This window comes from Dipodomys merriami, unplaced genomic scaffold (assembly GCF_024711535.1).
Source record: "Dipodomys merriami isolate MVZ:Mamm:240054 unplaced genomic scaffold, mDipMer1.0.p SCAF_30, whole genome shotgun sequence".
Taxonomy (NCBI): domain Eukaryota; kingdom Metazoa; phylum Chordata; class Mammalia; order Rodentia; family Heteromyidae; genus Dipodomys; species Dipodomys merriami.
The window spans coordinates 14,117,805-14,132,176 of NW_027204493.1; the positions used below are offsets into that span (position 1 = coordinate 14,117,805).

At 40.4% G+C, this 14,372-nt stretch overlaps 1 protein-coding gene across 1 annotated transcript in view; it reads right to left on the minus strand.

Annotated features, from left to right (window-relative positions):
- Positions 1–13,286, minus strand: part of LOC138840692 (chondroitin sulfate proteoglycan 4-like) — a 60,648-nt gene extending 47,362 nt beyond the window's left edge. The window contains exons 1-5 of the mRNA XM_070040956.1: positions 13,091–13,286; positions 10,109–10,272; positions 5,160–8,714; positions 3,394–3,864; positions 553–729 (exon numbers count right to left, since the gene is read on the minus strand). Coding sequence (XP_069897057.1) covers positions 553–729; positions 3,394–3,864; positions 5,160–8,714; positions 10,109–10,272; positions 13,091–13,286 — 4,563 coding nt within the window. The remainder of the gene's footprint in view (positions 1–552; positions 730–3,393; positions 3,865–5,159; positions 8,715–10,108; positions 10,273–13,090) is intronic.
- Between the last annotated feature and the right edge of the window lie 1,086 nt (positions 13,287–14,372).

Sequence of the window (14,372 nt, forward strand, 5' to 3'; positions counted from 1 at the left end):
TTACCCCCAAATGGTGTGTCCTATTTTTTAAATTCATTGAGCACTACCTATATATAAGGATATGTGAGAGCCTTACATCATCTTAACATTTACTCCTCACAACTCTGCCTCCTCCTGCTTCCTTTCAACCCGAACAAACGCAAATTTAGGAGGTAAATAACTTGGTCAAGGTTGCATATCTGAAAGTAGGAAGCAGGGACTCTCACCCAGATCTGTTTACCACAAACCTGCTCTCTTACCCATCATGCCATCTGCCTGGTGATCAATGACCCATATAGACACCTTACTCATCCACCTTGAAAATCCCATGCTTCATTGAGGACAATTGATTGCTTCCCACTTGACAAATACAACAAGGAGAAAACCAATGGGATTCTTCACCATCTCCCAACAGGTACCCAACAGGTACTGGTAAAAAAGTAATGTATTTTTAAGCCAATGGGAATATGTCAACTACATACACATGTACATTTAGTATTGTAAACAATAGAAATGATAATCAGTTTGATACCCCAAGGTTCTCTTGTGAAGTCTAAAACATGTATTATTTACCTGGAGGACTTTATTGGCTGTTATTACTGGAGCTTCATCATTTACAGATTCAACAGTCACAAAGATAGTTTGAGGTATACTCTGCTTCCTGAGTGCTGAGCTATTTGCAAAGATGGTGAAATTGTCCAGAAGCTCCTCGCTATCATCATGAACATAATAAATCAACTCTTTTTCCACCTAAAACCAACAACAACAAAAATCATCAACTTGATAAAATGAGCGTCTACATTTTGATAAGTTACTATAAAAGAAATCCTCACTTTAAAAATCTCTTGAAAATGTGAAAGCATGTCCTCATCCAGTGCAGTCTGAGTCTGATAATCAGAGAGTGAATTGTGATGGATAGCATACATATTCTGAAATAACACTACATCTAGCAAGTGAATGTAAGGAGCTAACGAATGATTGAACTTTGTGTGCAGTGAAGAGAATGTTGAAGAGTTGGGTTCAAATGCCATTCCTAACTCCAAAGCATGATGCAGTAACAGAATTAAGCCTTCTCATCAATGGACCGCCACAATGCAGATGGTGCTCTCCTTGATTATTTCAAATGAATAATTTTTGAAGTTGCTGATTGCTTTGTTGGACAATCTGAATTGTCAGTGGTTAGAGCTAGGTTTTGAAACGTCTCTCCTTTAAGACATAATAACCAGGGAAACTATTAAGGTCCCTTCAGTATTTTTTCTAAATAAGAATATATTAGTCTTTTACTTGTCATATATTCGGTAATTATCTTCTGCCTCCTAATCCTGCTCCTTTTCCTTTGGCATATATGTGGTTGGGAGATTCATGCATCTCATAAGGGATGCTACCATGACTCTCCTACGGACAAACTGACCTTCAAATACTTTGAGATCAAATCATTCTGTCAAAGCAGATCTCCCGAACTATAACAATTCAAATGCAAATACTTTTATCCCTGTGAGATATCATCATTTTAGTTTTGATTCTGAAATAATCATCCAATGACTTAGTTATTTCTCCTGCACTGTAACAACAACAATGTTGATCAGAATGCCTTTCACGACTCTAAGACCCTGGTACAAATACAAAAGAGAACAGAACCAAAATCAGAGCAAGAGAATTTTAAAGTGAGAGGGGGAACTTAGTTTGGGTGAATATGTGATCCAAACATATAATAGCAAAGAACTCCCAAATCCCAAAAGGAGTTGCTAAACTTCAGGAAAAAGCCTCTTGGACATGAAAATGTGAATGCACAAATAGATCGATCCTTTTACTTTTAGCCCTGCATATGGTACCCTAGTGATTTAACAATAAAAAACCTACTGTGTTTGTGTCAAAAAAAAAGCCTCTTGGGATTGTGTTTGTATTAATAAAATACAGCCAAAATTTTTAGCAGCTCAACTTTGATGATTCCAGTGACACATTTTCATAGAGTAGTTTTTTGATAGCTCAGAGATGTTTCTAACAAAGATTGAAAAATCAGTTAGGTTCTCAAAGGAAGTTTGTGGCCATTCAAACACAGATGCTACAAGAAATTCTTTGGAATTCATGGACAGAGAAATTCCACAGTATAGGCCTGCACACTATCTGAAGCTATTTGAAAACAAACATGGAAAGTGGCACTGATCAAAATATGAGAAAAGATTTAAATGAAAAACACTTTAAAAGCAATAGTGTTTAATTAGCAATCATCTCTAGGTTAACATTTCCTGGAGAAAAACATCATTTCAGCAATTAAAGGACATGTTCCAAAATTACGTATCATTTAATATTAATCTGAAGGCCAATGCATTGGAGATGGGTCTGCTGACCTGAAATTAAAGAACACAACAAATTTGTAGGAAACTGTGACATGTTATAAAGTTTTGGTCTTTCTGAGCACCAGTGGCCCATGCCTGTATTCTTAACTATCACAGTTTGAAGCTAGCCTGGACAGGAAAAATTCATGAGATTCTTGTCTCCAAGTAACCAGCAAAAAGCTGGAACTAGCAGTATGTCTCAAGTTATAGAAAGCTAGCATTTAGCAAAAAGAAAGCTAAAGGACAGCTCCCAGACCCTGAGTTCAAGCCCCAGTACCAACACAGCATGTATTACTAGAGGTTTATGATGGAGAACTACAAACTACTTATCAAAATTTTAAAAGGAAGTAACAGAAATTCTTCTTTTATTGACAACAAGAAAGTAAAATCCAACAACAATACTAGTCTGTCTCACAATTAATAAACCTGATAGCATGCTAGAATCAATCTTGGTTAATTTAAGCTGACGACCTCAGATCAGAAGTTGAATCCAGTTCATTGATTGCAAGAACTCAGCCACTTTGAACACTGATACTGAACACTGATATGCCAGACACAGGGCCTGACAGACTATGTACTTTATAAGCATCTGAATGAGGAAACAAATGAGTTAAAATTCCCCAAATAGCAAAATATTAGGTGTGGTAATATGGTACTTATAAAGAACTGAGTAGTCAGGGTGGTCCAGTAAACTCATGGTAAATCTGCAAAAGTTAGAAGACTAGAAGAGTGTCATCTATAGAAAACAAAATTCAGGGAAATTGGATGATGTTTTCTTTCAAATATTGAAAAAGCTTTCATGAAGAGAAGTATGATTTATTCTGTGGTCTACTACAGCCAGGGTCTAGGGGAGATTTCCAATACCAAATACTATCTCAGCCTAAAGAATAATCATCACTGAAGATGTTTAAGTAATGGTTGGATACCTTCTCGATAAGGATGCTAGAGAAAGGCTTCTAGTATTTGATGGGATTGGACCAAATAACCTTCAAGATCCCATCACGTCTAAAGCCTAAATGATACTCAATGTGTTTTCTCAGTTATAACATTGCCAAATGCATTCACTGAGATTAATTACCTGTTTCCTGGTAAATTTCATTAACTTCTCTCTTGGAAAATTAGAACTTTCGACATTTCCATGTCTTGGTGGTTCAAGTAGAACAAATTCACAGTCAACTGTCTCAAAGTATTTGCCAGGAATTTTGAGGTAGTCTTTCAGAAGTGCCCTGGATCCACCTTCTAGAACTGTAAAGTTCTGTACCTCCAGGGGAAGCCACTTAGGGATGATGTCCAACAGGATTTCTACTTCACTTAACACATGGAGACCAGCAGTCACATCCAGAAAAATGTGATCTTGTTGTTGGCCAGGATCTGTCTGTACATAAAGGATAATGCCATCATCCATGTCCTGTTGGGTAAAACTCAAAAGGAACTTTGCATCTGTACCCATGTCGTTGCCTTCTTGTGTAGATTTCTGGAGATATCCATACATAGGTGGAGTTCTGACTATGAACACTAGTTCTGAAGGAAGATTGTCTTTGTTCCCAGCCTTGAGTTCATACACACAAAGAAAAACATATTAGAAAATATGAGTCAACAATATGATAAACTAAATTGTTTTCTATCAATGTCCACAATGCCTTAGATTACAATTAGAAGCCTAGTTCTGATCTGGTGTCTATGTCAGTACTTTAAATATCAGCCCTGATCACAAAGAAAGAAAAACAATGGGCCACTCTAGTAGCTACAAAATGCAATAACAAGCAATGACACAGAGCAGCAAAAACTCAGCTCTTAGAAAATTTTGGTGAAGGAAATAAAATGTTCTAAGAAAAACAACAGAATATAGGGGAAAATGGAAGTTGAATCACTAACATTTTAAAGACATAGAGGAAAATTTTTTCTTCCCCATTTTAGGTAGATCAGCACTTTCCATACAGTTTTAATTTACGGATTCAGCAAAATCCATCTCAAAATGTGATTACAACTGCTTTGCAGTCACTAGAATGCATATGCCCCCTTGTGGCAAAACTTACACAGGAACTATCTTAAGATTCTGATTGGGATTCTTTTCTATTTGGTAATAGTTGTTGAATGTAGTAATCTTGTTTGCAGTCCTGAAGGTAGATTGAGAATAGTTTGCTTTTCATGGCCAGCTATCATCAATCAACTTACTCACCCTTGACCCTACACAGAATTACCCAAAAAAGAACACCCTGACCCACAAGGCTGTGTCTACACTAAGTTTTCAGGTAAGAACCTGAAGAAGCTAGGTAGCTCTGATCCCATCCCTGGTATACCACTGTTCTAGGCTAATTTCATCCATCAGCTTCAAGAACCTAAACAAAACCACTGTCAAAACTGAGGAAACAAACTATAATAGTATCCTCTGCTATTATAAGTATCTTTATATGTTTGTTAAATTGCTGCCTCTCACCGTGAATATAAATCAAATCAACTGAAATTAGTGAGAAATAACACATTTGACTAGAAGTGCTGCTTAATAATAAATCAAAATAAAAATCTCTTAATTTGCCATAATAGTACTGTTCCTTACATTAAACATACATACATGCACACACGTGCACACCAAACACCCAAATGCGTATATGAACTCATTTTCAATTGTAGGAAAATTGATAGCACCAAACTCATGAAGCCTTCCAACTTTTCTTCTCAATGGTGCACCTTTGCTCCTAACGCCAGAAGAGAACTTTAAAAAATAAATACTCCTACATACACATATACAATAGACACAAAAATACATTTCAGAAGCAAATAAATGGAGTATTGGCCCCTGTGGTTCTAAGAGATAAGAATGCTCAATCTTAGCTTAACACCTACCTGAAAGCCCAATTTGATAGGTTTTCCTTCTTCAACTACAAAAGTCTTGCTGTGCAGAATCTGAGCAGACTGCTGATGATCTTCCAAAGACACGTGGACCCCCACTTCTAAGTCTATATCTTTAACTCTCACTGACAGGTTGAATATGTCAACGTTGCCACCACCATCGTGCTTATACATCACACATCTCTGCTTCAGGTCGTGTTGGGAAAACAAGTAGGATACAGAATTGTTGACCAGGACTCTGCCATGCTTTGGGGGCCCCACAACATGAAACTCTACCTCCAGATCTGTTCGCACATCTTGATTTGTGGTGACACTCAGGTTTGCTGTGGTGAGATAACTGACTTTTCCCCTCTGTACCAGCAGCCCCGTGTTGCTGGCTATGCGGACATAGGGCTCTGACACACTGACCTCAAGAAGGGATGGTGTGTAATGGACACCATCTGTCACAAACAGCACAAAGCGGGCAGAGTCAGCTCCTTGGTGCCTGAAGAGCACTCGCCCTTCCTGCAGGTCCTCCTGCCGGAACTGGTAGAGCTTTTGCATGGGGTGGCTGGCTCGGACCAAGTCCCCATTGGGGATGCCTCGTCGAATGTACAGCAGCTGTCCATCATCGAAATCTACGTCAGGGTCATGGTAACAGAGATCGCCCAGGGTCAGTAAGCGCTGGCTGCCCCGCACAACATGAAATACCTTATCCACTACACGCACTGGCCTCTCATCATTCTTCAACTCCACAGAAATTCTGACTTTGATTTCTGTAGACAAGGGCTCTGGGTCAAGATCCCCAGCCATGCCCTCTTGGCCTGGACGTTCGACAGAGGCCACCAAGAAGAATTCATCACACCGTGTCTCACAGTCATCATGAATATACATGAGTCGTCCGCCCAAGATGTCTTGATCAGTGAATGTAGTAATATTGTCCAGACTTTCCAGAGACTCAAGAAAGTTCATCAATGTCAGCTTTCCATGTTGAGGATTCTGGGTGACTTGATATTGGAAACTCTGATTGTCCCAGGTTTGAGCAAACAATTCTGATTTTGTAATTAGTTTCCTTTCTCCCTCTTTTACAAATAGTTTTTTGTTTGTTAAAGTAATGTGTGACTTATTTGCCTTGAAATTTATCCCAAAATTATACTCTTTTGATTCTATGTGTTCGGCAAGAATCAAAAACCTGAAACTGTCCTGTGAGTCTTCTCTCAGCCTCTCCTGAGGTTCATAACTTATCTTAGAGTCTGTAATATTTTTCTGGCTGAAGATCGAGTTTCTTTTAAGAACTTCCCTGCCGAGTAGCAATTTTCCTTTCTTAGGTGGGATCAGCAACTTAAAATGTAATTCCCTCTCGGCTACTTCCACACCTTCTGTTGCAGCCTGCAAATGATCAGCATTTAATACTTGTTTGTGTGTATTCCTGATCTCTAGAGGGACATTCTTCAGAAGTGTGAACTTCAACCATTGTATAGTCACAGGAAACATGAGCTCTTTGCTCATTTTTCCTTCTACATGAACTTTAAACTTAAAGTGATCTGTAATGTTTTCTTGCTGCAGATCTTTGAATGTACTATGATACCTGACCTGACTCTGGTCAATGGAGCGCTGAGAAAAGGTATTAACTTGTTTCCATTCTCCATTTGACCCCTGATACTCAATCTGGCCAAATTGAGGTGGACGAGTAATAATATAACGAGTCTCCATCTCATGCTGCTCCCCATTCACCTCCACAGACAAATTACCCTGGGTAATCAGAACAGTGCCACCCTGTAGAACAGCCACGCCAGTTCTGTGGGCCACTTCAAAATCCCATGGAACAGCCATGACTCGTAATACTCCGATATTGCTAACTAGCTCACCATCACTGGCTCTCAGAACAATCCGAGCGTTTTGATGACCCCTGTGCACATAGAACACACGGCCGTTTTTTAAATCCAAATAGGTAAATCCATGAATGATTTCCCCAGGATCATTGGCATTTTCTAAATACCCAGCCTCTGCATTGAAGTTGCCAAGAACTGAGAAACTAAGACTCAAAGAATCAGTGTCCGGGTCTGACACCTGGATGATATTTGGAGTCAGTTGCTTTTTAGAGTTCTCAAACAGGAGAAACAAGTTACCTTCTGGGAGTTTAAGATGTGGGGGGTCATTCACTGGAATGACAGTAATGTTAAACACATGTGGAACACAGTCCTGCTGATATAATGGTATTTCCTGCTTGGTGCTGGAATAGATAAAAAATGTGAAATAATCTGTAGGACCTTCTGAACCATCATGTACGTACCACACTTTCCCTTGCCACAAATCTAACATAGTGAAAACTTTTTCCATTTCTTGCTGAGGCGAAACATCTAATTGAAGAAACCCATGAGTAGGCATGTCCTCTATTTTAAATAGTATTTGAGAATAATTGATACTCAAATTGTTAAGTTTCACATTCACCATCATATGCTTTTCTTCTAGTAAGGCTCGTCCACCTTCTTGGACCTCCAAGTTATTCAAAACCAAAACGTAGCTACTTTTCTGTGGAAGTAAAGGCTTGATGGCTCGGGGGACTGAAGTGGAATGGGATAATTCTGATGGAAGCAGGCTTGTTGCTGTAGTCCAAGAAAGATTTGCATTGTTGATAGCCTTCGCTTTGCATCCAGTAGAAATGTCTTTGGAAACAAGAGCATCCATTAATGCTCTCTTTTCTGAATTGGCTTCCAGGCTTCGTAAGCACCCTTTCAAAGAGATTGTTCTTCGAGCAGACTTCACAGAGGCCAGCTCTAACCTCTTCACCTGCTCCCACATTTGGTCATGGAGACCTCCCACAAACAGAGGGCCATCAGATACAAATGGTATGCTTTGTGAAGACAGCAGCACCCTCACCCCTTCTTTATCTACCATGAGGTGCACATACCTTCCTGTGAATTTGAGTTGAATAACATGCCACTTGTTGTCACTAACTAAGCTATGAGAAAAAAGTTGAGATTTATTTTTACTCCTTCCTACATGAGCTTTCAACCGACCTTCATGTATTTCCAAAGCAACGAAACTTTCTTCTCTACCTGACTGAAATAAAAGTAAGGCTTGCTGAATTCCAGTTCGCAAAGCAAATCCTAATCGCCCTTCTCCATGTACCTTCCATTCTGGAAAGGCGACATAGGATCTAGAGCTAAAGAAATTGATGGCCTCATCCTCCCCAGCAAAAAACTCATCGCTGCATCCCAGGGAAACCTCGTGGATCTTCTTAAAACCAGGGTACGATCTAAGGGACATCAGGATCTCCCTCTGGTTCAACATCACATCCTGCATACATCCACGGAAGTTGGGGATCTTTCCATCTAGGTAAGGGACATGGAGTCCCCCATGGCGGCCTCCAACATAGACTCCATGGTGAAAGTTGAAATTATGTATCCCACCAACTATTTGGCCAGTTGTCTCATAATATTTGTCAATAACCAAGAAAATATTATCCTGAACACAGTACAATTCCACCAAATGCCAAGCCAAGTTGTCCACACGAAGTCTTTGCTCAGAAAGGAGTGCTTGTTCACCTGTGTCCCAATTCACTCTCACCTGAAAGAGAAATGAATTACAATTAATAAATCTCCTCAAGGTCTTCATTTCATAGTGTGCAGGTGAGAAAATGAAACCACTACACTTTGTAGCCACCAAAACTAATGTTCACTCTTATTCTGCATTGCAGCAGTGTTGAGAAGTGATGAGGTCTCAAAGAAATGATTAGGTTGTTAAAGAGATTCGTGTTTTTCATTCATGAGAATGAGTTCTCTTTTTTTCTTATCTCTTTTTTGGGGGAAGAGGGGGAAGATGGGGAGTGGGGACTTGAACTCAGATCCTAGAGCTGTCCCTAAGCATTTTTGCTCACGTCTAGAGCTCTACCACTTGAGCTTCAGCTCCATTTCCAGGTTTTGGGGTAAGTAATTGAAAATAAGCGTCTCATGGACTTTCCTGCCCTGGAAGGCTCTGAACCATGATTCTCAGATCTCAGCCTGCTGAATAGCTAGAATTACAGGTGTGAGTCCCCAGCACCAGCTGAGTTCTCTTGTGGGAGTCGATTAGTCATATCATGTTATAAAGCAAAGTCTGCTTCCTTCTACCACAAAGCCCTCACTAAAAGCCAAGCAGATTCCAGCTTAGACCTCAGAACCATGAGTCAAAACATATGTCTTTCTTTTGTTAATTACCTGGCCTCAATTATTTTGTTACAGCAACAGAAAAATAGAGGAGATGGATAGTTGAGGTTGGACGTAAAGACTTTTCCTACACTTATAAACTACATATGGAAGTAAGAAAACTTTAAAGTCAAAATATTTAAGACGTAGTCAGGTGCTGGTGGCTCATGCCTAGCTCTTCAGGCTCTAAAGATTGCTATTCAAAGATAGCCCAGGCAGAAAATTTTATGAGACTCGTATCTCCAATAAACTATTCAGAACAAGCTGGAAGCACTAATCTTGAGCAAAATGAAACTCAAGAATAGTGCCCAGGCCCTGAGTTCAAGCCCCAAGGCCAACACAAAATTTATTTATTTATTTATTTATTTATTTAAGACATGGTGGCAAAAATGGAGAAAGATTCCATCTGTTAAAAATAGCATATCGGGGGCTGGAAAGGTGGCTCAGTGGTAAAGCGCTTGCCTTGCATGCATGAGGCCCTGGGTTCGATTCCTCAGCACCACATAAACAAAAAGAAAAAAAGCCGGAAGTGGTGCTGTGGCTCAAGTGGTAGAGCGCTAGTCTTTAGCTGAAGAGCTGAGGGACAGTGCCCAGGCCCAGAGTTCAGGCCCCACGACCAAACCCCCTCCCTCCCCCCAAAAAATAAAAATAGCATATCACAGTATACCAGTGGAGAAAATAGTAATAACTTTGTACAGCTGATTTTTCTATTTATCACTTACATCTCTTAATATATGAATGCCTGTTTATCTTGAGGATTTTTTTAAAAAATCATACCTGTACAGTTCCTGATACAACTTCTATTATGCAATAATCATTTTTCCCAGCTGCAAGGAAAAGTAACCCCCGTGGCTTGCTGGTTTGAAACTTTAATCGAAGAGATAGCTCAGAGGAAACTTCTACGATATGGAGTTCCACGTAGCTCTCACCATAAAAAGATGCTATGGGGAATAAAAAGCACAAGTTAGTAAATTTACTATGCACAATTATTTCACTTTACATTAGCATCACCCCCTCTTCTACTCTGAGCTGCTGAAGAAGGCAATGTTGTCCAAGGCCGTGCTGACTTCTGAGATGACTCACAGATATAACATGGATGTGTAAAGGCTCAGTGCTCTCTCATTCAACTTAGGACATCTCTGAAGGGTCATTTCTTCTTCAGAACCCTCAACCACTATCCGGGTTCTCTAGTTGCAGAAGAAGACTCCATTTTGCAGATGAATGTATGTATTGTAGAGTTTATCAACTCCATCAGAACTGATAGCTGTCAACTTTAGTTATTAGAAAGTTTCGCAGAACTGGGCACTGGTGGTACATGCCTGTAATCCTAGCTACTCAGGAGGATGAAACCTGAGGATCACAGTTTGAAGCCAGCCAGGGCAGAAAAGTCTATCAGACTCTTATCTTCAATTAACCACCAGAAAACCAGAAGTGGCACTGTGGCTCTAAGTGATAGACAGTGCTAGACTTGAGCATAGAAGCTCACCCAAGCTGAGTTCAAGTCCCATGACTGACAAAAAGAAGGAAGAGGAGAAGAAAAAAGAGCAGGAGGAAGAGTAAGGGGAAGAGGAGGAAGAGGAGGTCTCACTAAGCTTGCAGCCAAGTTAGGGGACCAACTTAGAATCTACACAGTAGCTTGGCTTTGAAAAAGGAATTGACATTGTCTCCTCACAAAATCCCAGAGCCCAGGTTGTACTGGCTGGGCACTATCTTAAGAAAGGATGAGTTGCCAGTCATCAATGGCTTATATCTATAATCCTAGCCAGTCAAGAGGCTGAGATCCAGAGGATCATGGTTCAAAGCCAGCCTGAGCAAAAAAAGTCTGCAATACTCCATCTATGAAATAACCAGTAAAAAGTTGAGCGGAGGCATTACTCAAGCGGTAGATTACATGTGTGAGGCCCTAGGTTCAAACTCTAGCACTTGGTCGGGGGTGAGGGGGAACTTTTGTTTGAAAGAATATTGCTTTAGTAGTAAGAAACCCTTTCATATCTTTCTCTAGGAGCCACTACACATTCTACCACATTAGGTAGGGCTCCCAGTCTCACAGACTTAATGTGACTGAGCAGAGCAGCTAGAACTCTAGCACTAAGCCTACTTGGTGACATGCATCTGAGCACATTGGAGAGGAGGGGAGTGCTGTCTTCAAGACAAGCATGCTGAAAGTCCAGGACACTTGTACAATGAGGACCCAAGCATAGTTACCTATGTGTAGAATCATGCCAATACCTGAACCAAAGGCAGCACTTGCTTGGTCTCTCCTGACCACAACCCTCCATGCTATACGTGTGTTGGTTCCTCTCCCATCACAGTTGGACCAATGGCCTAGGATATGTTGCTGCCCTGTTCCAATACTACTTTATGGAGAAAGAGAACCTGAGAAGGATGTTTTGATTGTCTTTTGTCTTGTGTTCATGCATATATAACAAAAAAAATGTCAATGAAATTTGGGGGAGCAGGTGAATAACTTACCAACTGGATTCCTCTGGCAGAGGCTCATGGGGTGGGGAGGGAGTGACTTATGAACTATGTTAAGAAGTTGAACATTATTCTGTAGACAACAGAGACTTTGTTTTGTTTTTTTGTCAGTTGTGGGGCTTGAACTCTGGGCCTGAGCACTGTCCCTCACCTCTTCAGTGCAAGGCGAGCACTCTACCGCTTGAGCCACAGCACCACTTCTGGTTTTCTGGTGGTTTATTAGAGATAAGAGTTTCACGGACTTTCCTGCCCAGGCTGGCTTTGAATGCAATCCTCAGATCTCAGCCTCCGGAGTAGCTAGGATTACAGGTGTGAGCAACCAGCACCTGGCTAACAGAGAAGTATTAAATGTCCTTCAATTGGAGAGAATGATAAGTTTGTGTTTCAGAAAGATCAGCCAGGTGGCTGTGTAAGGAAAATGTGAGTAGGATGGAAACAAATTAGGAAAGTATTTTAGAAAAGATTTCAGAGATGTTTCTTCCACTGAAAATTTCAATTAACTTCTTATTGTTTAAAATTTCTGATAATTCTATATTGTGCCTTTTAGTGCATGGAATATGTTCTACAGATGTCACAAAATAAGAAACAAACAAAACAAAGCTCTGTGCTGTGTATAAAGTCCAAAGATATAGTTCTAAGAGGAGGTCCTGATTAAAAAAAATAGTCCTAACTCATTCTGTATAATTTAAGATTAATAACATCACTTATGAAAGCAAGCCACATTTTGCTTTACAAATCTATACACCTGTAATCTCATCATATGCTTGTCAAACAGATGCTGAATATTTATATGAGATAGTTCACTTTATAAATAAGAAATAACAGCACAAACATCCAATAGACTCTCAGAGATCCAATCTCTTTATTTGTGGGAATTTCTTCCCATCAGGGACAATTGTAAAAGTCTCTGCCACAAAACTCAGGTCTATTAAACTGAAGTAGAATAGAAAGTCAAAGAACTAAGAAATATTTGCTTTATTGTGCAGGGATGGTGGTTGACCAGATGCTCAGGGAACAGAAGCAAAGATAGCACTAACAGTACACCCTTATGTTGAGCTGCTACACTGTTGGAAGAGGGCACAGAGAAGAGAGTAGTAGGCTTGAGCCTACCCTGAAGATACAGATTGTGGACAGCCAGGTAAAGCCAGGGAATCTATACCATCTGCCTTCTTGCTCTCAACTCTCCATCCATCTCCCAAATATTAGCCCCGATGCCCATTGCTCTGGGCTAAGATGTCAGGTTACAAAGAAAAAATTTCTGCTCCTTTCCTCACCTCTTACCAATGGAAGATTCTTGTGTCAGACACAACTCGAGGGGGACACCATCCCTGGGGTCTCTGAAGCAATAAACATCCTCTGGAATTGTAAGGCTTCTACCCAGCCTGCCCTGAATGAGCTGACAAGCTCCCTCAGTGCCACCAAGCTTGTACTGCCCAGGATGCTTGTGGAGGGTGGATGTGGAACCTGTTCTCCACATGTAGCATTCTGTGTGTTTTCTTGCAATTGCCCCACCAGTTAGAAAGTTTTCAGGCTCCAGTTGGAGCCAGGCTGGCCAGTTCTATAGCCAGGCTGACAGAAACGAGCCTTCCCTAAAGCTTCCTGCTCAGAGTTGCCAATGCTTCCAGCCCCTCATTCCTCTCTGATGGCACCTATATTATCATTTATTGTATGTTTCCTCTTGCTGCTATAACAACTTACCACTCATTTAATAGGTTAAAACAACATAAATGGGCGATATTCCAAGCTCTGGAGATCAGAAGTCTGAAGTAGGTCTCATTGAACTAAACCCAAGTTGTTACAGGCCTGCCTTCTTATAGAGGACCGGGGGAGATCTTTCCTTGCCTTTTTCAGATCCTAGGGACTACCTCCATTTCTTAGCTTGTCCCATAACACCTCAACCAGCAATCACATCACTCTGACCTCTGCTTCCCTGGTCACATCTCCTTCTCTAACCCTGGTCCTCCTGTCTACCTGCTATAAAATATTTTGCAATTAAAGTTTCCTGCCACTCAGGTTGTTCAGGATAATCGGTGCACATCAAAAGTCCAAATACAGTTATATCTGTGAAATCCCTTTCCAGTGTTGGCATTTCTTTTCTAGACAAGCTTCCAGTCAATCCATTGTTAGAAAGCAAGAGCAATAAAACACTAAAGAGATCTAATAAGAAGGTAGTCAAACTTACCAATATTAAGTAGAAATACTGTAATACTGAGTTACTGGTAATGTGCCCCAGTGCTATGTGTGCTTACCTTGAGGAAGTAGTAAGTGACAGTACTACTGATTTACAAACAGAATTATACAAGACAAATATGCTAATGATATTTTAACAGAGGCAATACCTTTTGCTAGACAAAGATAGCTTTCTACCATGGTACCTACCATGGTAGCCTGTTTCTTTCAAGAACTGATGGCACAGATCCCCTAAGCTACTCAAGAAAACATTATTTTAACTGCCCCCAAGTAGATGTTTGGTAAGACTTTAGTACACAATATTGGTCATACACAACCAGAGCCAAGGAGGAAGAACAAAAAAATATCATCATGCAATCACTGCCAAGGCAAA